This window comes from Manis javanica, chromosome 2, assembly GCF_040802235.1.
Source record: "Manis javanica isolate MJ-LG chromosome 2, MJ_LKY, whole genome shotgun sequence".
In the NCBI taxonomy this organism is placed as follows: Eukaryota; Metazoa; Chordata; class Mammalia; order Pholidota; family Manidae; genus Manis; species Manis javanica.
Window position 1 is genome coordinate 35,717,317 of NC_133157.1, and position 25,199 is coordinate 35,742,515.

Consider the following 25,199-nt stretch of genomic DNA (forward strand, 5'->3'; position numbering starts at 1 on the left):
AGACCGATAGTGGAGATGGGGAGGTAAAGATGGATTTGAAATAGATTTCATAGGTGTAATTGATGATGGATTAGATTGGGGGGTGAGGAGAAGGGACTCAGGGATGCCAGGCTTCTTGCTTTGGTACTGTGGATATGGTACCCTTCAATCAAAATGAACACAATGGAGGAAACTGTTAAAGAGAATATCAGTAAGTTTTAGGCAAGTTGAATATGAAGATAATTTCTCTTAGGCTGTTGAATATGTGAATCTGAAGCCTGGGGAAGCTTAAAAAATAACCCATATTTTAAAATATGGCACTTCAAGGAATGCATTCAAGACATTCTAATTTTTTTTTAATATGGGTAAAATTGGACATGTTTGGGTGAGGGATGAGTTAGTGTATTGCCTCATACCATATTCGAAAATCAAACTAACAAATATAAATATATAAAACTATAAAAGTGCCAGAAGAAAATGTTTTAGAATCTAAAGGGTAGATTTAATTACATAAAAAATTTAAACAGTACAGTAAAAGTCACCTTAAACAAAATTAGAAAATAGGCTACAGATGGGGAGAAAATATTTGCAGCAAATGATAGATGGAGTTAATATTTGTAGTAGGCAGGATAATGTCCATGTCCTAATCCCTGGAACTATGTTATTTTACATGGCAAAGGGGAATTAAAGTTATAGATGGAGTTAAAATTGCTAACTAGCTTACTTTAAGATAGGAAGAATATCTTGGGTTATCTCTTAGGTTATCTAAGTGGACCCAGTGTAATGACAAATGTCCTTATAAGTGGAAGGAGAAGGCAGAAGAAATCAGTGATGTGATATGAGAAAAACTTGACTGCCTTTGCTGGCTTTGAAGATGGAGGAGGAAGGTCAGTAGCCAAGGAATGTGGGCAGCATCTAGAAGCTGGGAAAGACAAGGAATGAATCCTACCCAGTGCCTACAGAAAAGAATGCAGCACTCCCAACCTCTTGATGTTAGCCTGGTGAGACATATGTCAGATTTCTGACAAATGTTTTGTGGTAATTTGTTACGGCAGCAGGCAGCAAGAGAAAACTAATATATCCAACAAACACTGCAGTACAAAAATGGGTAAAGGAAATGAACAGGCAGAGTGATAGAAGAAGAAATCTAGATGGCTGCTAAATATGAAAAGGCACTTGTTTTTGTGACCTTGGAGATGGATGAGCTCATCCAGGGAGAGAGAAGAACAGAGGGCTGAGAAGAAATGGTCAAAGATACATGGAGAACTTGTGGATCAAGTGGGTGAAGAAGGAGGACTATACAGGACCAAAAATAGTTGCCTAGACCCAGACCAGTTATTCTCATGTAAATGGGTGTCTTCTGTTCACTTGCTGTGAAGGTTTTCTCAAGCGCAGAATTGGACTGTGTTCTGCTCTACTGGCCTTAACAGCCTCACCATGTAGAACCAGGATATATGGACTCCAGATGGATCGTTTGTGAGGGGCTTGAAAAGAAAGTTAAGACTGCAGAATCCTGAGCTCTCCACTTCTGGGACCTGATCCTGAGGAGAGATGACTGCAGCAGAAATTAATAGGGAACTGACATTCCCAGTACCCTAGACTCCAAAGAACACAAAAGTGGGGTCTGTCTAGTATAGCTAGTTTATTAGGATTTCCTCTGCTTGTCTCCACACCTCCCAAATGGTTTGGCTTCAGATCTCCAGTTACTGGGTGCCAGTACTACCAGCTTTTCCTCACGGGATTTAGGGGACAAGGGTCCATGGATACCCAGACACTTGGCAAAAATCTTTTGCAGACCCTTGATAAGAGAAGCCTGAGGTGTAGGGGAGGAGAGGTGCTTCTCCATGTGGGCCCAAGAGTAGTGCTTACAGTGCCGAGGGGTCAGGGTGTCACCAGCTCCCAGCCCTGCCCCTTGCCGATCTTGGGGACCTGCAGCCTTAGAGTGACGTTGCTGTGGGAGAGCACTGTGTCGAGAGCTCTGGTGGCTATGCTGAGATTTTTGGGAAAGTCTGCTTACTGAGGCATCAGCTAGTCTGGCCTGGGCTGGGTGACTCTTCCGTGTAACTGTTGATGACTCTAATCTTATGTCACCTCCTCCGTGATCTTCTACTTTGGGTTTCCAGGGGCTGTCTCTCTTTTTAATTGAAGAGAGGGCTAGAGTCTTGTCCTGTGTCTTGCCTGAAGCTGGAACCTCAGGGTTTGAGGGCTGTCCCTGGCCTGGGCAGTTCTCACCAGTCCCATTGTGAATGCATTGCCCCTGGGATGAGACCTGGGCCATCATCTCCATTCTTTTCTCTCTCTCAGATCTTTGTTCTGCCCTGCCAGACCCTCGTGGCTGAGGCTGGGAAGAGGAGTGGGAGTGATAACAGTGAGAGGCCTGCACAGGCTGAGTTACTGTGCTCTGAACTTTCAGGTGATGGCAGCTTGAAGAGTCGGGGTGCAGACTGTGGAGATGCTTCGGTGGGGGGCAGGAAGAGAGTCTCCAGGTGCCTAGAGTTGTGGAGCTCAGGGTAGGGGAGCTGCCAAATGGTTGACTTGGACCAAAGGATCTGGAAGTAGGGTTCTGCTGCAGTTTCTTCAGTTTGAGTTCCAACTCTCTACTCCAGTGCCAGGCCTGGCTCCCAGAATGTATGGGCATCTCTAGGACAGCCTCTCCCTGGAAGGATGAAATCTCTGCCTTAGCCCCTGGGAATAGCTCTCCTTTGAGTAAGCCAGGCTGGTTGGGCTTGATCTTCAGAGCTTCAGCTAGGGTGGGAAGCCAGAGTATTGGCTGCAGGGGATCTGCTGCTGGAGGGCTGGGGCCCTGAGGGTACCCTCTTTGTTGCACATTCCTGCACATGACCTCAAGGTCAATGTGTGGATCTGGTAAAGGAGCAGAGAATGAACTGGGGGTTAGGGCTAGGAGCTCAGTGGCCCAGCAGTTTTCTCTCTGCTCTATTGCTTCTCCCTCAGGCTTAGAGCTGCACTGGTCTCTGATAAGCCCACTGACAAGCAACTTCGACATAGAGTTTGGGGATGGGCTGGGGCCCCACATTGGGGAGGCAGGCACACAACAGATTTCCTTCTGCTCCATGTCTACCCCAAGAGGCTCAGAGTCAGAAAGGACTCTCAAGGGGCTGACTCCAGTTGGGAGCTCAGAGGCCCAGGAGTTCTTTCTCCTTTGTATGTCCCCACTTCTAGCTTCAGAATCTATCAGGATCTCCGTGGGGCTAACTCTGAGCAGCTCCAGAACAAGAGCTAGGGGTGGGCTGAGAGCCAGAGATGGAGCTCTTAGAGGGCTACCAGTTCCTTGAGGCTTTGTCTTGGGAGTTACAGATTGGCAAGGGATTAGGATTGGTGTTTCAGAGGTCTGAGGACTCTCTCTCTGCCTTGTGGTTTTCCAGAAGACCTTCAGTCCAGATAGGCCTCCTATAGGGCTGACTCCCTGGAGTTCTGGCAAGGAGGCTGAGGTTGGACTGGGAGCTGATATTGCTGGCTCAAAGGTTTTGGGATACTCATTTGTCTCCCAAGGGGCCTCAAACCTAGTCAGGACTCCCAGAACGGTAGAGGGATACAGCAGAGAGGCAGGAAGTAAATCTAGACTGTGTCTCTGGATGCTGGGATCCCATCGCATCCCCAGCCAGACCTCAGATGAGAAGAGCTTGAAAGGTCTGGTCCTTTGGAATTCAGGCAGTGGGTGCAGTGCTTGATCCTCAGAGACCCCAGGGACCTCTCTCTGCTGTGGAAGGCACTGTGTATGTACCTCAGCATCAGATGGGACTCCTTTGTGGTCCATGGGAAAGAGGGATAGTGACGGGACAGGAAGGGAAGACAGTGGAGGAAGTTGCTGAAAACCGCAGGCCATCCCTTCCAGATCTTTCGTAGTATGGACTTCATGGGTGGGATGCTGGGTTGGGGAGCAATACTGTGGAAGAAGCAGGTTGGACCTAGTCAGGAAGACAAGCTTGTTGAAGAAGATAGAAGGACCAACAGACAACTTCAGGGGAGAGGGGCCACCTGAGCTTGGGAAGATGGCCTCCAAGGATTCACTGTGCAGAGAGGGGAGACCCCAGAAGAACTGACTTTTTCTCTGCTGCAGATGGCTTCCTGATGTCTTGTGCCTCACAGGCAGGTTGGTCAGGATTTGAAAGGTGGGGAAGGATTTGGAAGGGCTTGGGGTCTGTGTGAGTCCTTGCTCTGGTGTCGCAATGGCCTTGTGGAGGCCCTCAGAAACACAGGATAACTGGGATGGGGTTGTGGTGGCTTGCTGTCCAACAGGAGCTTCTTTGAGAAGAGAACATGAATCCAGAGATGTGACGTCATCTTCCTCTTCTTCCTTTTCCCCCTCCTTCTCTGACTTCTGCTTCCACAGATAATCAAGGAAAGCCACAAGGTACATAAATGGTAGGCCCTGGGGGATGGAGAAAGTACTATGAGGCATGAAGCCTTTCCAGAGATGCAAGGTGTGTCATAAAGCCCTAAGTCCCTGTTCACATCCAGAGTGAACAGTTACCTGGCCCCACACCTGTGGTCAGTAGTCACTTACCCACCTAATGTTAATGGCCATTACCCAGCTCACATTTGGAGATCAGCATTCCCTTACATAACCTGACATCTAGGGTCAGTGATCACTCACCTGGCTTCAAATCTGGTGTCCATGATCACTCACCTAGCATCTCATTTAAGGCTTTTCATCACTCACTCGGGACCACATCCGTAACAGTGCTTCCTCACCTGAACTCAGATGTGATATCAACAGTCATTCACCCAGGTGCACATCCACGGTACCCACCTTGCCTTGCATCATGTCCCCAGAGTACCAGGGCTGAAGCTGCCACCACCTCCGGATCTGCCAAACCATGAACAAGAATAGTATCACCAGATTCCCTGGACTCTGGAGGCAGCTGCTGCCACAGTACCTGCAGGCCAGGACATGGGCCAGCTGGCCCCAGAGAAGCCCCATGGCCCCCTCAGCCCCAAACAGGTCCTCTAGCAGCCATTCCATTTTCCTCAGCCTGCTGGCAGTTTACCCTGAGGTCATCATTGCATCATAGAACAAAGAACTCCCATCCTCCACATGCCTAACAGTCTTCTCCCTCCCAAAAAATTGCCCCCATCAGGTAACTCATACTTCATAGAGTGAAACCTAGGTGATACCCTTTTTTCTTGATTGCCAAAGTTGGAATTATGATTCAGGCACTGTGACAAGGACATGGATTCTAGCATCAAACTGCCTTATTTAGATCCCAGTTCTGCCACTTCCTACTTAGGAAATCTCAAACTACTTAAAACATTTAGTGCCTCAGTTTTCTCACCTGTAAAATGGGAATAATATTACCACACAGAGTTGTTTGAGGATTAAGTGAATAAATTTATATGCTTAGCATAGTGCATACTTCATGCTGTTAAAATTTTAAGTTTCCTGATTACAAGCCTAGTTCCATCTTTAGTAGTCTGTACCCTTTTTAAAAAATTTCATGTCATCTGTGAGCTGTTTTATTCGACTTTAGATTTCCTCAAATCTTTCTACAAGCATTCATCTTAAGAATGACAAATCAAATGTGCTTGGCCATTTTTCTTCATTTGCTCATCTTTCCCCTAAAACGACTACTCTCTTCCACATCAACTCTTCTTTTCAAGGCCAAACTTGAATCTCTGCCTTCCAGTACAATTTAATGCTTCTCTTTTCACCCTACTCCCATCAAAGTCAAACTTAGTCTGGTAGGAAGAGCACTGAGCTGAAATTGAGATTTGGGTTCTCTAGCTCTGTCACTGATTGGCCATGTGATTTGGAACAAAGTTTCCCCCATTAGTACCATGAGTTGGACTAGATTCATTCATTCATTGTTTCAACATCTATTTATTGAGTGCCTTACTATGGATCAGGTGGTGTGCTCAGTCTTGAGGAGACAGAACTAAGGCAGAGTCTCTCCCATTTCAGTGAGGGAAAACAGTCAAGTAATAGACAACAGAAATATGCACAGAGTACTGTGGGATGGAGAAGGATATCTAACCAGCCTGGGGCAGGGGGTTGTTTGTCAGAGGGTGCTAACCAAAAGAGAGAATTAATGCTTGGTTTGAAGAACCAAGAAAATGAGAGTGCAGGGAACAAGAGAAGGACAACCCAAGCCATTAAGAAGAGCCTGTACAAAGGTGCTAGGACAGATAAAGTATGTTCCATTAGGTAAGCTGAAGATATTTCAATGCACTGGGGGTTGGGGAGACAGTAGGAATTGGACTTGGGAAAACAAGATCACAAAGAGCCCTGAGTAACAGTCTTAAGAAGTTGAAATTTATTCTGAAGGTGATGAGAAATGATTGAAAAGTTTTGAGCAGGGAAGTGACAAAATCAAGTTTGTGTCTTGGAAAGAACACTAGCTATAGTAAGGGCAAAGAGATTGAAGGCAAAAGATTAGTTAGGGAACTTTTAATTTAGTTCAGGCAAAACAAAAGATGAGGCCTGAACCAACACAGTGATTGTGGAAATGGAGAATAATGGATTAAAAGAGAATTCTAAAGACATAATTGACTAGACTTCATCACCAATGAGATAGGGTAGAGGAGAGTGGGAGTTGAGAATGATTCCAGGGTTTCTGACTTGGGAAATTGGGTGAATATGTTAGTGCCATTTTACTGAGACAGGGAACACAGACTTAGGAATCAGTTTAGGGTGTCGGGGTTGGGGGGTTGATGGGTTTCATGTCAGATATTTGAACTTGAGGTTCCTGTGACAAGGAAAAGCTAGGCATGAGGGAGATACATGGATCTGAGGCTTGGGAGAACAGTCTATGGGGGAGATGTAAATTTGTCAGGTAGCAGCATATATGTAGCAGCTGAAACCATGAAAAGGCTTAAAGATGACCTACTGATAGGTAACATTTGGCCCACACAATGTGGTCCCCAGTGTTTTTATTAAGAACCTGAGTAGCCAACATTGTAATATTAGTAGATTGTACATAAAAAGATTTCAAGCTTAAAATCTTGCAACGCTAAGTTCTCATTCCCACAGAGAAAAGACCATTTAGAGCTAAGTAGCATTTTCCTCCCTTTGGGATGTACTCTCCAGTTCACCATGATTCTGTGTTCTCATTGTTAACACAAAGGCTAAGGGCTAGTTGCTGTTTATCATTGTCCATTTTTTTTACTTGTCCATTTTTACTCATTTGCATTACCTGCCTAGTATTTATTTGCTACCTCTGGATAAAGAAAGTAAGCTGAGTCCTGATGGTAAACAGAGAAGGCAATATTGAATACTGTTCTGTGCTAGTTAATTTACATTTCTGGCAGGATAACTTACCAAGTTATTAATATTTTTAAGGTATGATTGATATATACTCTTATGAAGGTTTCACATGAGAAAACAATGTGGTTACTACACTTACCCATATTATCAAGTCCCCACCCATACCCCAATGCAGTCCCTGTCCATCAGTGCACCAAGATGCCACAGATTCACTATGTCCCTTCTCTGTGATACACTGTTCTCCCCATGATCCCTCACACCATGTGTACTAAACATAATACCCCTCAGTTCTCTTCTCCCTCCCTCCCCACCCACCTTCCCACACCCTTCCCCTTTGGTAACCACTAGTTCATTCTTGGAGTCTCTGAGTCTGCTGCCATTTTGTTCCTTCACTTTTGCTTCATTGTTATACTCCACAAACGAGGGAAATCATTTCATTTGTCTTTCTCCGCCTGGCTTATTCCACTGAGCATAATGTCCTCCAGCTCCATCCATGTTGTTTCAAATGGTAGGATTTATTTCTTTCTTATGGCTGAATAATATTCCGTTGTGTATATGTACCACCTCTTCTTTAGCCATTCATCTACTGATGGACACTTAGGTTCCTTCCATATCTTGGCTATTGTAAAAAGTGCTGCAATAAACATAGGTGTGCGTATGTCTTTTTGAATCTGAGAAGTTGTATTCTTTGGGCAAATTCCAAGGAGTGGGATTCCCGGGTCAAATGGTATTTCTATTTTTAGTTTTTTGAGAACCTCCATATTGCTTTCCAGAATGGTTGAACTAGCTTACATTCCAACCAGCAGTGTAGAGGGTTCCCCTTTCTCCACATCCTTGCCAACATTTGTTGTTCTTAGCTTTTTCGATGCTGGCCATCCTAACTGGTGTGAGGTGATATCTCAGTGTGGTTTTAATTTGCATTTCCCTGATGATTAGTGATGTGGAGCATCTTTTCATGTGTGTTGGCCATCTGAATTTCCTCTTTGGAGAACTGTCTCTTCATATCCTTTGCCCATTTGTTAATCGGGTTATTTGCTTTTTGGGTGTTGAGGTGTGTAAGTTCTTTATATATTTTGGATGTTAACCCCTTGTTGAATATGTCATTTGCAAATATATTCTCCCATACTGTAGGATGCCTTTTTGTTCTGTTGACAGTGCCCTTTGCCATACAGAAACTTTTTAGTTTGATGTAGTCCCATGAGTTCATTTTTGCCTTTGTTTCCCTTTCTTGAGGAGATGCGTTCAGGAAGAAGTTGCTCATGCTTACGTTCAGGAGATTTTTGCCTGTATTGTCTTCTAAGAGTTTTATGGTTTCATGACTTACATTCAAGTCTTTAATCCATTTCGAGTTTACTTTTGTTTATGGGGTTAAACAGTAATCCAGTTTCATTCTCTTGCATGTAGCTGTCCAGTGTTGCCAACACCATCTGTTGAAGAGGCTGTCATTTCCCCATTGTATGTCCATGGCCCCTTTATCATATATTAATTGACCATATATGGTTGGGTCAGGGCTCTCTAGTCTGTTCCATTGGTCTATGGGTCTGTTCTTGTGCCAGTACCAAATTGTCTTGATTACTGTGGCTTTGTAGTAGAGCTTGCAGTTGGGGAGCATAATTCCCCCTGCTTTATTCTTCCTTCTCATGATTGCTTTGGCTATTTTGGGTCTTTTGTGGTTCCAAATGAATTTTAGAATGATTTTCTCTAGTTCATTGAAGAATGCTGTTGGTGTTTTGATAGGAACTGCATTTAATCTATAGATTTCTTTAGGTAGGATGGCTGTTTTGACAATATTAATTCTTCCTATCCATGAGCATGGGATGAGTTTCCATTTATTGGTATCTTCTTTAATTTCTCTCATGAGTGTCTTGTAGTTTTCAGGGTATACGTCTTTCACTTCCTGGGTTAAGTTTATTCCAAGTATTTTATTCTTTTTGATGCAACTGTGAATGGAATTGTTTTCCTGATTTCTCTCTCTGCTAGTTCATTGTTAGTGTATAGGAATGCCACAGATTTCTGTGTATTAATTTTTTATCCTGCAACTGTGCTGAATTCAGATATTAGATCTAGTAGTTTTGGAGTAGATTCTTTAGGGTTTTTTATGTACAATATTATGTCATCTGCAAACAGGTACAGTTTAACTTCTTCCTTACCAGTCTGGATGCCTTTTATTTCTTTGTGTTGTCTGATTGCCGTGGCTAGGACCTCCAATACTATGTTGAACAGAAGTGGGGAGAGTGGGAATCCTTGTCTTGTTCCCAATCTTAAAGGAAAAGCTTTCCACTTCTCACTGTTAAGTATAATGTTGGCTGTGGGTTTGTCATATATGTCCTTTATTATGTTGAGATACTTGCCCTCTATACCCATTTTGTTGAGAGTTTTTATCATGAATGGGTGTTGAATTTTGTCAAATGCTTTTTCAGCATCTATGGAGATGATCATGTGGTTGTTGTCCTTCTTTTTGTTGATGTGATGGATGATGTTGATGGATTTTCGAATGTTGTACTATCCTTGCATCCCTGGAATGAATACTGCTTGATCATGATGGATGATCTTTTTGATGTATTTTTGAATTTGGTTTGCTAATATTTTGTTGAGTATTTTTGCATCTATGTTCATCAGGGATATTGGTCTGTAATTTTCTTTTTTTGTGGGGTCTTTGCCTGGTTTTGGTATTAGAGTGATGCTGTCCTCTTAGAATGAGTTTGGAAGTATTCCCTCCTCTTCTATTTTCTGGAAAACTTTAAGGAGGATGGGTATTTGGTCTTCACTAAATGTTTGATAAAATTCAGTGGTGATACCATCTGGTCCAGGACTTTTGTTGTTACATAGTTTTTTGATTACCGATTCAATTTCGTTGCTGGTAGTTGGTCTGTTCAGATTATCTGTTTCTTCCTTGTCAGCCTTGGAAGGTTGTGTTTTTCTAGAAAGTTGTCAATTTCTTCTAGGTTATCCAGTTTGTTAGCATATAATTTTTCATAGTATTCTCTAATAATTCTTTGTATTTCTGTGGTGTCCGTAGTGATTTTTCCTTTCTCATTTCTGATTCTGTTTATGTGTGTAGACTGTCTTTTTTTCTTGATAAGTCTGGCTAGGGGTTTATCTATTTTGTTTATTTTCTCAAAGAACCAGCTCTTGCTTTCATTGATTCTTTTTATTGTTTTATTCTTCTCAGTTTTATTTATTTCTGCTCTCATCTTTATTATGTCCCTCCTTCTACTGACTTTGGGCCTCATTTGTTCTTCCTTTTCTAGTTTCATTAATTGTGGGTTTAGACTGCTTATATGGAATTGTTCTTCTTTCCTGAGGTAGGCCTGTATTGTAATATACTTTCCTCTTAGCATTGTCTTGGCTGTGTCCCACAGATTTTGCAGTGTTGAATTATTTTTGTCATTTGTCTCCATATATTGCTTGATCTCTGTTTTTATTTGGTCATTGATCCATTGGTTATTTAGGAGCATGTTGTGAAACCTCCATGTGTTAGTGAGAACTTTCATTTTCTTTGCATAACTTATTTCTAGTTTCATACCTTTGTGGTCTGAGAAACTGGTTGGTACAATTTTAATCTTTTTGAATTTACTGAGGCTCTTTTTTTGGCCTAGTATATGATCTAATCTTGAGAATGTTCCATGTGCACTTGAGAAGAATGTATATTCTGCTGCTTTTAGGTGTAGAGTTCTGTAGATGTCTGTTAGGTCCATCTGTTCTAATGTGTTTGTTCAGTGCCTCTGTGTCCTTACTTATCTTCTGCCTGGTTGATGTGTCCTTCAGAGTGAGTGGAGTGTTGAAGTCTCGTAGAATGAATGCACTGCATTCTATTTCCCCTTTTAGTTCAGTTAGTATTTGTTTCACATAGGTAGGTGCTCCTCTGTTGGGAGCATAGATATTTATAATGGTTGTATCTTCTTGTTGAATTGACCCCTTTATCATTAGGTAATGTCCTTCTTTATCTCCTGTGACTTTCTTTGTTTTGAAGTCTTATTTTGTCTGATACAGGAACTGCAACTCCTGCTTTTTTCTATTAGTTGCATGAAATATCTTTTTATCTCCCTTCACTTTTAGTCTGTGTATGTCTTTGGATTTAAAGTGAGTCTCCTGTTGGCAGCATATAGATGGGTCTTGTTTTTTTATCCATTCAGTGACTGTGCCTTTTGGTTGGTGCATTCAGTCCGTTTACATTTAGGGTGATTATCAATAGGTTTGTACTTATTGCCATTGCAGACTTTTTTTTTTTCATATACTCCTTCCCGCAGTGGGAGTCTCCAACCTGGCTGGCAGGGCCTCTGGGTTGGGCGGCAGCATCCTGGACCCGCAGCAGAGCCTTGAGCATGCACGTGCTGCTGCGGCCTCTGCCTTGTCGTCCTTTGCTGCCCAGCTCGCCTTCGTTCTTTCCCCTTTCTTTTCATTTCCCTCTTTCTTCCCCTCTCCCATTTTTTTCCTCCCCTTCTCCCTCATTCCTGACCTCCCTCACCCCCTTTCTCTTCAATAGGGATGCCACGTTAAGGTTCTGGCCCAGCTCCAGATGCCTCATGGACACAGTCTTGTTCAGTGCCCCTGATAGGCCCAGTGTCCTGAAAATGTCAGGACTGGTCAGTGTTGTCAGGCAGCTGCGTCTGGGAAGGTCTCTCCCTGCACTCTAGGTGAAACCTCAGTCTGGACGGGGGAGGGCTCTTGACTGAACAAGAAAGAATTCTTGAGCAGCTCGGAGAAGTGTAGGTAGGGAAGGAATTCATTAAAGAGAGAATGGCAGGGAATGGCAGCAGCCATTGTCAGCAGAGAGCAATAGGGAACAGAGGGAGGAAAGGGAAGCTCATTTAACTCCTGCTTTGCATAGGGCTGATCCCTTGCCAACTCCTAAAGCAAGGGTCACCTGGCATCCAGTGAACGCTTGAATCTGCATGATGTGGGAACTAAGTCCCTATGACCCCAGGATTTGGGGGAGCCGCAGAGAACTGGATGGAGTGAGATTATGTTCTGAGAACTTGCCAGAGCCAAAGAAAGGAGATTGTTAGGCAGGTTACTAAAGAAAAAGATCGTGCAGCTGCAGTCCCTGCCCAGGTCACCCAGGAAACAGGAACTTGCAAGCCCAAATCAGAGATCTCAGTAGCCCTTTCCTGCTTGCCTAAAGTAGAACAGAGGGAGTGAAGACTAGTGCTTAAGTCTAGAAAATAGAATGAAATAGCGAAGTGACAGACAGTACTTGAAGAGCACAGAGACAAAAACGCAGTAAGTGCTCCCTCTCTGAGGTTGCCTGCGCTCCACTTTCTTCGTGTGTGCTTTTAAATAAAACTTCTCGCAGCTTAACTTGCTGCGTTTTTGTCTCTGTGCTCTTCAAGTACTGTCTTTGTCACTTTGCTATTTCATTCTATTTTCTAGACTTTTAAGGGTTTTTAAGAGTGGGATAAAGGGCCAGGGTGGGGTATAGGCTTGTCATGTGGTCTCAGGATGTCTATCTCTGATGGTAGACACAATGTCATTCTCCATAATTAATCCTCCAGATAATTATGTTAAGATAAATTTACACAGGGAATTTATTGATCTGGTTCCTCTCCAAGATAGTTGTTTCTTTCCCTCAAGCACTGGGATCCTATTAGTTAAGACTGCTTGCCTTGCTTTAAGATAGGCTGTTTGCTGATTACCAGGGAATATGTTAGGAATCTTGCTTTTCAACTCTGCTCTTTAAAGATGGAATCTTTAGCCTTAAGATGGAGTCCCTCCTGTTCTTACTATGCTATTTCTATCTTGGCTTTTTTGCAAAATTAATCATGACGCTTGTCCCATGTATCTGCCCTATCTCAAGTGGACATTGAGAACTCACAGAGCTGCTCCTCTGGGATGGGTCAGTGCCTTAAACTTTCCCTGCTGGGCTAGCATCCACAGGAAGGATGATGTCTGCGGTCCAGGGATACTTGTTTCAGAGGAGATGAAGGACGCTGTGAGGCCAGGGGGTGCCCATGGCAATGCTAGGTGGGAGCCTGGCTCAGGCCCATCAGGGCAGAGTGTTAGTGGGCTGAGGTGAGGACAAGTGCTGAGGGGCAGAAGAAGACTTAGGATCACATCTGAGGAGGCTGACCATGTGGAGGCCTCTAGCAGGAATGACAGGTGGGATGCTTCTAGAAGGGAAGAAAATTCCAGGCAACTGCCTTCAAATCTCAGAAATCAGTACTATATTGCATTTATGGAGGGGCTACAATGTGTCAGGTCCTATGTTTGATAGGAACTCTAGCTATATCCTACTAGAGGTAAGAGGAAATGTTTGCTTTAAAAAAAAAGAAAAGTTTTGTCTGTCTTAAATTCTTCCCCCAACTACTGCCAAAGCAATCAACATAAGATAAAAGTGACCATGATATATCCACTCCTTAAAATCATTTAGTGAGGCCATACTTCCTACACAATATAGAGAACCCTCCACCTGCAGATCTCTCTCTCCTCTTTTAGCTTCTTTTGCCATTACCTGCTTGCACTTGTTGTTCTAGTAATAAAGGAATGCGTATAGTATCCCCTGAGTTCCGCATGCTGTTCAGTGCTTCCATATCTTTGCACATCATGATTTTAAGTTCTCTGTTTGGGATGCCCTCACTCCTTTTTTTCCACCTGGTCTCTGTTTGGGATGCCCTCACTCCTTTTTTTCCACCTGGCTGATTATCAATTGTCCTATCCCAATTCAGCCATCATTTCCTCAGATAACATACCCTAAAGGTCGAGGCTGGCTAAATATTCCTTCTTTCTGCTTTACATAGTGATATCTTCATTTTTTTTTTCCGGTTAAAACATCCTTTAAAACACTTTAAATCTATTTGTGTACTTTTTCTTACAATATCAATATCTGCAGTCTGAGCCTGTCTTACATGTCAGTTTGTAGTCCCTCTAGACTCTTGCTCTTGGAGGTGTGCTTCCTTATATGTTTGATGTTTTGTTAGGAGCTCATATTGGGTTAAACCTGAATTTTCTGAATGCTTAAGGGCCCAAATTGAGAAGATTTGTCTTGGCTTCTTCTGGGTGCTAGGGGACACTACTAACCTGGAACAATTTCTATTTATTTCTCAGATTTGGATTTTTCAGACTCTGAGGATGTTATAAATTCAAACCACAGGACTACATGAGACTAGGGCTATGATTATAAATTAGTGGGGAAAATTATTAGTATTAATGTTAGCTTTCCACTCAGTTTTGCTAATTCTGCCTATTTCTCAAATACCTCTTCTCCACATTCTTAGTGTCACCACAGACACCTTGGTTTTCTTGTTGGTTCTTGTTGCCAGCATACTGATTCTTCTGATATAGATATAGCCCTTTTAGCTTCCTGGCTTTATGTGCAGTTCTTAGATTTAGCTCCCTGACCTTGTCAAGTCTGAATACTACTGCTTGTTGGGGCTGATGACCAACAAAGCTTTAGATTTCTGGGTTAGGCATATTTTTAGGGCAGTCCTGGTTTCTATGTTGGCTTTCCATCTAATTTTGGCTCTAGAATCTCTTTCTTTTTTTCTACCTTTCTTCCTCTCTTTCTTTTTTGTCTTTTTCCTTCTCCTTCTTTTCTTTGGTTATTGGAGCTTCCCTTACTTTCTTGTTCCTGTGAGCTCAGCAATACATTTAAAGGTGTATTTGCTCTAATTTATCCATCATTTGGGTGCTTTGCAGGAGAAGGGCATTTCATAACATCTAGCCTAGTTAAATTACCAGAAATATAAATCTTAACAGACTTCATTTCAAAAATTGGATTCTGTTTCAGGGTTACTTACAGATTTTTATAATGGAATCTCTGCCAATCATTTTTTTGCCTTTTTTTTAGTATTTTTAAAAATAGCTCATTAGAGTAATGTATACACACTGTTTTAAAAGTCAGATAGTAATTTAAGTCTCTTAATAAAAAGCAGACTCTTTTCTCACTTTCTCCTACCAAAAGTCCTGCTTACCAGTGGTAACCACTTTAACTTCTCTTGGCTATTTTTGTATTGCTGACCTCCTTATTTTTAAATAATATTCTTTTACCAAATTTCTTGATTTATTAATTTTAGGCATTATGTATTGATTTCTAACCATGGAAGATTAAGATTAGGCTTTCACTATCATCTCCTTTCCTTCCCCCCCATATTTCTAATTGTTATAATTTTTGGTTAAATCAATGATCAATATTTATATTAAATAGACTATATAAATATTGCTTACTGCTGTGCCAACATACTCCATGTTTCCTTGTTCATACAACTTTTTGTTTTTTCAATACTCAATTTTCTCATTATCTGGTCTTCTATATACATAGTCTCTCAAGCCTGCTTACCACCTGGTTAAAAATCATCAAATAATCATTTGCAGTTCTTTGCCCCCATGCCCCACCACCGCTTCTTGGGTCTGTTTTGTGGGGCTCACTTCCCCTGTCCTCTTCTGCAAGTGCTTAACCTGGTAGTTACTTCTGCTCTGCTAAGTCAGTTACCACTCTTCAATTTGATTTCTGTCTGTCAGAAGTTCTTTGGCCTTTCTTATGTATCCCCTTCTGTCATCTTCAGTATTTAGTTTCTTTTTCCTTTGACTTTAATGGAATTTTGGGTGAGAGAAGAGATAAACAGGTATGTTTGATCCACCATATTCAACTGGAAACTTAATCTTAAATGTGAGAGGGCGTGGTCCATTTTCTCATTAATATTTGAAAGTATTTCTATAGAGATCTCAAAATTTTAACATACACAGTTGTTTCTTCATGTTTTTCACATGTTATACTTATTGTCCCACTATTGTACATGTAATATTGTGCACTGAAATTGCCTTTGTCAGATGATTTCCCTTACGTTTTGTGAAGGAAATTCACTTGCGGGAGTTCTCAGAACTCCCTTCAGAGACGGAACTGATGCCCAAAGTTCAGGGAGGGTTATCACCAATGTGGCATAAATCTGTTGTGAAAAAGGTGTGTTTCCTGGGTGATAAACACCAGAAGATAGCTCTGCAGTATAGAAAAATGAAAAAGCTGTTGGTTTAAAAATTTTTTCACAGATAATAAAATGGACCATATTAAGAGACATATTCAGCAAATATATAGCAAATTAGATGAGAAATTTTCTTTCAATAGTCATTTCACTATGTAAACAATATAAACAAATTATTAATGAGACATCTTTCATCCTTCTTTGGTACTGTCTTCAAAATCCAGTGTATATTTTATACTTGCAGCACATCTCAATTCAGATAACCACATTTCAAGGTGCCCAATAGCCACTTGTGGCTACTGGCTATCATATGTGACAACACAGGATCAAATTATGAAGACATTTCAGGATGCTTGCAGAACAAAGTCCCTTAACATACATTCATCAGTCACCTTACCTTCTCAGGTGTCTCTGGGGCAAGTGTCTCCTTTGTGATTAAGCTGATCTGGCTAGCAATGCTGAGATGCTCGAATGTAAGCTCTATACCCGGGGGACAAAAAATTCTATAGAATGGAGTATACATACACCTGTTGGTCATATTATTTGCCCTTTCCAGTAAAGACTACTGACTAAGAACCAGTTGAGGATGACATATAGAAAACATTTGAGATTTTCAGAGGAAAAAATAGAAATAATCACTTTAAAAATGAATTTCAGGGTAAGAACACAAATTCATTAACTCAATGTAGAAAATCATATTAATCATTTATAATGAGTGTCTGCAATTTGCTTAGAGAGGGGAGAATAAGAATTGGGTCCAAGCCCCGCATTCCTTTCTTGTTTTTCAGCATCCATGCAGAGGGAAGAAGAGCAAAGAGGGAGCATTTGTAGGTAAGATTCTGGTTATTCAGTCTAAAGCTCTCAATGGTTAAACATAATCTCTCCTTTCCATGAGACCCAGGTCTACGGTCTCTGAGGATGTCAGCTGCTAGGGCTCACATTCATAGAAAGGACTGGGAACCTGAAAAGCCTCTCAGCTCCCTGCTAGGCCTATCCATGGGAAGGAAAGAATGCGGGAGCTGGCCCGTGGGTCTTGCCCACTAGGTGGCGGTATGAAGTGAAGTAGAACGAATGTGAAGGTGGGCCCTTGGGTCCTGATTTGGGACAAATTGTTTAACCTTTTAATTTAACTTAGGCTCATATTCCTCCTGGAGATGCACTTGGCCTGCATCCCTTGCAGCATAGTTATGAGGAGCAGATGTGATAAAGTATAAAATGCTGTTCCATACCTGAGCCCATTGATTGTCACTATTTGACCTCATGTACTAATGCTTGGGGCTCTTGGTGTCTAGTCTCCCAAGGGGGTTCCCCCAGAGGACCATTTTACTCACCCTCCTGCAACATGTCTTTACTCCTACTGTCACCTCATGTGCCCCAGGTTACCCAGCTTGAAAACTTTGCTAGAAAGGAGCTCATGTGACAGAGGACCTGCTAGCTCTTTGAAAAACAGGTATTGATGAATCTCTTCTCCTTTCCTGTACCCCTCTTCCTAGCATGGCCTATTTGATTCCAGGGCCCCTGGGCAGCCAAGTTGGCATGGGAGAGTAAATCTATAAGGAGGGTAATGTGAAAGAAAGCCCCAGATTGAGGAATAAAGTAGCATGAAGTCAGTGATGTGGGCAATGGGACTCCTGCCAGGCCTGTGGGCCCTTCTATTCCTGCTCTGTTCCCACTGTAGTTTTGCAGCTATATGGGCAAGCTCCTTAAGGAGGGCAGTTTGCAGCAAGATCCCTGCTGAGAGGATCTTGATAGAGTGACCAGAGAAGCTGTTCTTCTGATGTTTGGGGAGGTTGCTCTGTCCATGTCTCCTATGGCTTCCACAGATTCTCTGCCTGAGTCTCATCTCTCTCTGGCCTCCACATCTCATCAGACCCTCTAGAAAACCAATTACGCACTTCTCTGAGCTGTCACACACTATCCTAATTATCACCCTGCCAGCCTGAAGACCCTACAGAGGCCCGTCTGCCCACACCATACCTGCTCTTAGTCTTCTTCCTTGTCTCCGACATATTCATTTCACCTACCTGTTTTGCTCACCCCCTGATAACTTTATATCCTCCATCTTTGGAGCTTTCCTTGCCTTCTTATTCATTTAGTCTTTTTGACCCTAACCCTGACTTTCATCTTTGTTACAGGATCTCTGCTACTAGACCCTACCTCCTTCTGAACTCTCTCCTTTCACCCTCAAGACTGGGCTTCTCTTGATAACCAGTCTTTTTATTATTCTCATCACCCAGTGCCTTTTGCCACCACCCCTTTTTGCCACTGAGTCCCATTTTCATATTGGACCATCTTCCACCACCACAACTTGCCTTTGCCCCTCTTCCTTTTAGAGCACACTTAGATCCTGTTCTCTAGCTAGCCTTTGTGTCTAGACCATTTCACCTTACCTGATTCCACCTTTTCTCAGGATATCAAACTCTTACTCATGGTTTCCTCTTACTCATTTTAAAAAATATTTTTAGAACTTGAGATATAATTCCCATGCCATAGAATTCACCACTTTAAAATGTAGAATACTGTAGTTTTTAGGATATTCTCAAAGTTGTGCAATCATCACCACTATCTAATTCTGAAACATTTTTATAATGTCAACAACAGGTGTACCCATTAACACACCCCTTATTCCTCTCTGCCCCCAGTCTCTGACAACCACGAATCTACCTTCTGTCTCTATAGATTTGCCTATTCTGGATATCTCATATAAATGGAATCATACAATATCTGTGACCTTTTGTGTCTGGCTTCTTTCACATAGCATAAGACTTGGAAGGTTTATCCATGTTGTAACATGTATCAGTACTTCATTCCTTTTTATGGTTGAATAATATTCCATTGTGTGGCTATACCACATTTTGTTTCTCCATTCATCAGTTGGTGGACATTTGAGTTGTTTACATCTCTTTTGCTAATCTGAATAATGCTGTTATAAACATTTGTGTATAAGCTTTTGTGGGAACATATATTTTCATTTCTTTTGGGTATATACCTCAGGATGACATCATTGGGTCATATGATAAGTCTATATTTAACCTTTTGAGGAACCACAGAACTATTTTCCAAAGTAGTTGTACCATTTTACATTTTCCAGCAATGCACAAGGGTTCCCTAATGACTCAGGACACTGAGATCTTCTCATGTGCTTGTTGGCCATTTATATATCTTATGCTTTGGCAAAATTTCTATTCAAGTCCTTTGCCTATTTTAAAATTAGGTTGATTGTCTTTTTGTTGTTGAATTGTAAGAGTTTCTTTTTAAATGTATTCTGGATACTAAACCCTTAAAAATATATGATTTACAAATATTTTCTCCCATTCAATGAACTGTCTTTTCACTTTCTTGATAGTGTCTTTTGAAACAGGAAAGTCTTTAATTTTTATGAAGTCTAATTTATCTATTTTTTTCTTTGGTTGCTCACACATTTGGTGTCATATCTAAGAAGCCTTTGCCAAATCCAAGATATGAAGATTTACCCCTATGTTTTTTCCTAAGAATTTTATTGTTTTAGCTCTTACGCTTAAGTCTTTGATCCATTTTGACATCATTGGTTTTTTAAAATCAATCAACTAGACTTTGCTGAGATGTAATTGACATATAGCATGGTATTAGTTTTAAATATAGACTTCACTGTTTTTGTTGTAATAAAATACACATGTCATAATATCATTTTAACCATTTATAAGTGTACAGTTCAGATTCAGGCATTACATACATTCACAATTTTTGTAATCATCACCACTGTCTATATCTAAAACTTTTTTATCATCTCTAATAAACTCTGTACCTATAAATAATAACTCCCTCTTCCCTTCTGCCCCCCAGCTCCTCATAACCTCTATTCTAATTTCTGTCCCTATAAATTTACCAATTCTAGGCACTCCTAAATATAGATACATACAATTTAAGTGATTCATACAATATTTGTCCTGTGTCTGGCTAATTTCCGTTAGTATACTGATTTTGAGGTTTGTAGCATATATAAGAAATTTTACCTCCTTTTAGGACTGACATATTCCACTGTATGCATATGCTGCATTTTTTAAATCCAACATCCACTGATGGACACTTGAGTTGTTTTCACCTTTTGTCTATTGTGGATAATGCAGCTATATGAACATTGGTATACAAGTACATATTCAAGTCCCTGCTTTCAGTTCTTTTGGACATATACCTAGGAGTGGTATTGCTGTGTCATATGGCAGTTTTATGTTTAATTTTTAAGGGATCACCAAACAGTTTTCACAGCAGCTGCACTATTTTACATCCCCACCAGTGATGTCTGAGGGTTCCATTTCTCCACATCCTCACTAATACTTTTTATATTTTGTTTTGTTTTGTTTTTGGTAATTGCCATCCTACTAGGTGGAAGTGATATCTCATTGTAGTTTTTATTTGCATTTCCCTCATGACTAATGAAGTTGAGCATCTTTTCTTGTGCTTATTGGGTATTTGTATATCTTCCTTGGAGAAATGTCTATTCAAATGCTTTTCTCATTTTTGATCTGAGTTGTTTGATTTTGTTGGGAGTTGTATATATGTATTCTAGATATTAATCTGTTAGACATATAGTTTGCAAATATTTTCTTCTATTCTGTAGGTTGACATTCCACTTTCTTGATAGTATGTTTTAATGTTTTTAACTTTTATGGAGTCTAATTCATCTATTTTTTTCCTCTCTCTCATTGCCTTTGCTTTTGGTGTCATATCCATGAAATTGTACCCAAATCCAATGTCACAAAGTCTTTTACTTTTTTCTGACTATACCAGGGTTTTTATTGCTGTAAGGATCTTTCCTTTTTTTTTTTTCCTGGTTTTCTTTCCCTTTTTAAAATTTATTATTTATTATTCATTTTTTATATCATTAATATACACTTGCATGAACAACATTGTGGTTACTAGATTCCCCCCATTATCAAGTCCCCACCACATACCCCATTACAGCCACTGTCCATCAGCTTAGTAAGATGCTACAGAATCACTACTTGTCTTCTCTGTGCTATACTGCCTTCCCCGTGCACCCATGCTACATTATGTGTGCTAATTGTAATGCCCTTTATCCCCTTGTCCCTCCCTTCATATCTATCCTCCTCAGTCCCTTTCCCTTTGGTAACTGTTAGTCCATTCCTGGGTTCTGTGAGTCTGCTGCTGTTTTGTTCCTTCAGTTTTCTCTTTGTTCTTATACGCCACAGATGAGTGAAATCATTTGGTACTTGTCTTTCTCCACCTGGCTTATTTCACTGAGGATAATGCCCACTAGCTCCATCCATGTTGTTACAAATGGTAGGATTTGTTTTCTTCTTATGGCTGAATAATACTCCATTGTGTGCATGTACCACATCTTCTTTATCCATTAATCTACTGATGGACACTTAGGTTGCTTCCATTTCTTGGCTGTTGTAAATAGTGCTGCGATAAACATAGGGGTGCATCTGTCTTTTTCAAAGTAGGCTGCTGCATTGTTAGGATAAATTCCTAGGAGTTGAATTCCTGGGTCAAATGGTATTTCTATTTTGAGCTTTTTGAGGAACCTCCATATTGCTTTCCACAATGGCTGAACTAATTTACATTCCCACCAGCAGTGTAGGAGGGTTCCCCTTTCTCCACAACCTCGCCAACATTTGTTGTTGTTTGGCTTTTGGATTGTAGCCATCCTTACTGGTGTGAGATGATATCTCATTGTGGTTTTAATTTGCATTTCTCTGATGACAAGCGATGTGGAGCATCTTTTCATGTGTCTGTTGGCCATCTGAATTTCTTCTTTAGAGAACTGTCTGTTCAGCTCCTCTGCCCATTTTTTAATTGGATTATTTGCTTTTTGTTTGTTGAGTACATGAGCTCTTTATATATTTTGGATGTCAACCCTTTATCGGATCTGTCATTTATGAATATATTCTCCCATACTGTAGGATACCTTTTTGTTCTATTGATGGTGTCCTTTGCTGTACAGAAGCTTTTCAGCTTGATATAGTCCCACTTGTTCATTTTTGCTTTTGTTTTCCTTGCCCAGGGAGATATGTTCATGAGGAAGTCGCTCATGTGTATGTCCAAGAGATTTTGCCTGTGTTTTTTTCTAAGAGTTTTATGGTTTCATGACTAACATTCAGATCTTTGATCCATTTCGAATTTACTTTTGTGTATGGGGTTAGATAATGATCCAGTTTCATTCTCTTACATGTAGCTGTCCAATTTTGCCAACACCAACTGTTGAAGAGACTGTCATTTCCCCATTGTATGTCCATGGCTCCTTTATCATATATTGATTGACCATATATGTTTGGGTTAATGTCTGGAGTCTCTATTCTGTTCCACTGGTCTGTGGCTCTGTTCTTGTGCCAGTACCAAATTGTCTTGATTACTGTGGCTTTGTAGTAGAGCTTGAAGTTGGAGAGTGAGATCCCCCCTGCTTTATTCTTCCTTCTCAGGATTGCTTTGGCTATTTGGGGTCTTTTGTGGTTCCATATAAGTTTTTGAACTATTTCTTCCAGTTCGTTAGAATGCTGTTGGTAATTTGATAGGGATTGCATTGAATCTGTAGATTGCTTTGGGCAGGATGGCCATTTTGAAGATATGAATTCTTCCTAGCCAAGAGCATGGGATGAGTTTCCATTTGTTAGTGTCCTCTTTAATTTCTCTCAAGAGTGTCTTGGAGTTTTCAGGGTATAGGTCTTTCACTTCCTTGGTTAGGTTTATTCCTAGGTATTTTATTCTTTTTGATGGTGTTGTGAATGGAATTGTTTTCCTGATTTCTCTTTCTATTAGTTCATTGTTAGTGTATAGGAAAGCCACAGATTTCTCTGTGTTAATTTTGTATTCTGCAACTTTGCTGAATTCTGATATTAGATGTAGTAGTTTTGGAGTGGAGTCTTTAGGGTTTTTTATGTACAATATCAAGTCATCTGCAAATAGTGACAGTTTGACTCCTTCTTTACCAATATGGATGCCTTGTATTTCTTTGTTTTGTTCAATTGTCATGGCTAGGACCTCCAGTACTATGTTGAATAACAGTGAGGAGAGTGGGCATCCTTGTCTTGTTCCCGATCATAGAGGAGAAGCTTTCAGCTTCTCACTGTTCAGTGTGGGTTTTTCATATATGGCCTTTATTATGTTGAGGTACTTGCCCTCAATACCCATTTTGTTGAGAGTTTTTATGATGAATGGATGTTGAATTTTGTCGAATGCTTTTTCAGCATCTGTGGAGATGATCATGTGATTTTTATCCTTCTTTTTGTTTATGTGGTGGATAATGTTGATGGATTTTCGAATGTTGTACCATCCTTGCATCCCTGGGATGAATCCCACATGGTCATGGTGTATGATCCTCTTGATGTATTTTTGAATTCGGTTTGCTAATATTTTGTTGAGTATTTTTACATCTATGTTCATCTGGGATATTGGCCTATAGTTTTCTTTTTTTGTGGTGTCTTTGCCTGGTTTTGGTATTTGAGTGATGTTTCGAAGTATTCCCTCCTCTTCTATTTTTTGGAAAACTTTAAGGAGAATGGGTATTAGCTCTTCACTAAATGTCTGATAAAATTCAGCAGTGAATCCATCTGGAATGGGGGTTTTGTTCTTGGGTAGTTTTTTTAATTAAGTTTCAATTTAATTGCTGGTAATTGGTCTGTTATGTTTCAGTTTCTTCCTGGGTCAGTCTTTGAAGGTTGTATTTTTCTAGAAATTTGTCCATTTCTTCTAGGTTATCCAACTTGTTACCATATAGATTTTCATAGTATTCTCTGATAATTCTTTGTATTTCTGTGGTGTCCATCATGATTTTTCCTTTCTCATTTCTGATTCTGTTTATGTGTGTAGATTCTCTTTTTTTCTTAATAGTTTGGCTAGGGGGTTATCTATTTTGTTTATTTTCTCAAAGAACCTGCTCTTGCTTTCATTAATTTTTTCTATTGTTTTATTCTTCTCAATTTTATTTATTTATTCTCTGATCTTTATTATGTCTCCCCTTCTGGTGACTTTGGGCTTCATTTGTTCTTCTTTTTCTAGTTTCAGTAATTGTAAATTTAGGCTATTTATTTTGGATTGTTCCTCCTTCTTGAAATAGCCCTGGATTGCTGTATACTTCCCTCTTAGAACTTTCTTCACTGTGTCCTACGGAAGTTGGGGCATTGTGCTGTTGTTTTCATTTGTCTCCATATATTGCATGATCTGTCTTTTAATTTGGTCATTTTTCCATTGATTATTTAGGAGCATGTTGTTAAGTCTCCATATGTTTGTGATCCTTTTTGTTTTCTTTGTGCAATTACTTTCTAGTTTTATACTTTTGTTATATGAGAGGTTGGTTGGTAGAATTTCAGTCTTTTCGAATTTCCTGAGGCTCTTTCTGTGGGCTTGTTTGTGGTCTATTCTGGAAAATGGTCCATGTACACTTGAGAAGAATGTGTGTCCTGCTGCTTTTGAATGTTGAGTTCTGTAGATATCTGTTAGGTCCATCTCTTCTAACATGTTGTTCAATGCCTCTGTGCCCTTACTTATTTTCTGTCTGGTTGATCTGTCCTTTTTAGTGAGTGGAGTGTTGAAGTCTTGTAGAATGAATGTATTAAATTCTATTTCCCCTTTTAATTCTGTTAGTATTTGTTTTACATATGTCAGTGCTCCTGTGTTGGGTGCATAGATATTTATAATGGTTTTACCCTCTTTTTGGATTGACCCCTTCACCATTGTGTGATGCTCTTCTTTGTCTCTTGTGACTCTCTTTGTTTTGAAGTCTATTTTGTCTGATAGAAGTATCCAACACCTGCTTTTTTCTCCCTATTAGTTGCATGAATTATCTTTTTCCATCCCTTTACTTTTAGTCTGTGTATGTCTTTGGGTTTGAAGTGAGTCTCTTGTAGGCAGCATATAGTTGGGTCTTGTTTTTATATCCATTCAGTGACTTTATGTCTTTTGAATGTTGCATTCAGACCATTTACATTTAGGGTGATTTTCACAAGGTATGTATTTATTGCCATTGCAGGCTTTAGATTTGTGGTTACCAAAAGGTCAAAGGTAACTTCCTTAATATCTAAGAGTCTAACTTAACTCACTTAGTATACTATTACAAACACAATCTAAAGGTTCTCTTTTTTTCT

At 40.5% G+C, this 25,199-nt stretch overlaps 2 protein-coding genes across 2 annotated transcripts in view; one reads left to right on the forward strand and one right to left on the reverse strand.

Annotated features, from left to right (window-relative positions):
• SPATA31F3 (SPATA31 subfamily F member 3) overlaps positions 1 to 25,199 on the forward strand; it is a 167,675-nt gene that overhangs the window by 2,935 nt on the left and 139,541 nt on the right. Inside the window, exons 2-3 of the mRNA XM_073228019.1 lie at positions 16,905 to 16,947; positions 17,495 to 17,566. The gene's annotated coding sequence lies outside the window, so the exon portion shown is untranslated. The remainder of the gene's footprint in view (positions 1 to 16,904; positions 16,948 to 17,494; positions 17,567 to 25,199) is intronic.
• SPATA31G1 (SPATA31 subfamily G member 1) lies at positions 30 to 10,806 on the reverse strand. Its single transcript, XM_017671970.3, has 2 exons — positions 4,751 to 10,806; positions 30 to 4,369 (listed from the first exon to the last, which is right to left on the reverse strand). Exons 1-2 carry the CDS (start codon positions 4,961 to 4,963, stop codon positions 1,625 to 1,627), a joined length of 2,958 nt encoding a protein of 985 aa, XP_017527459.3. The 5' UTR covers positions 4,964 to 10,806; the 3' UTR covers positions 30 to 1,624.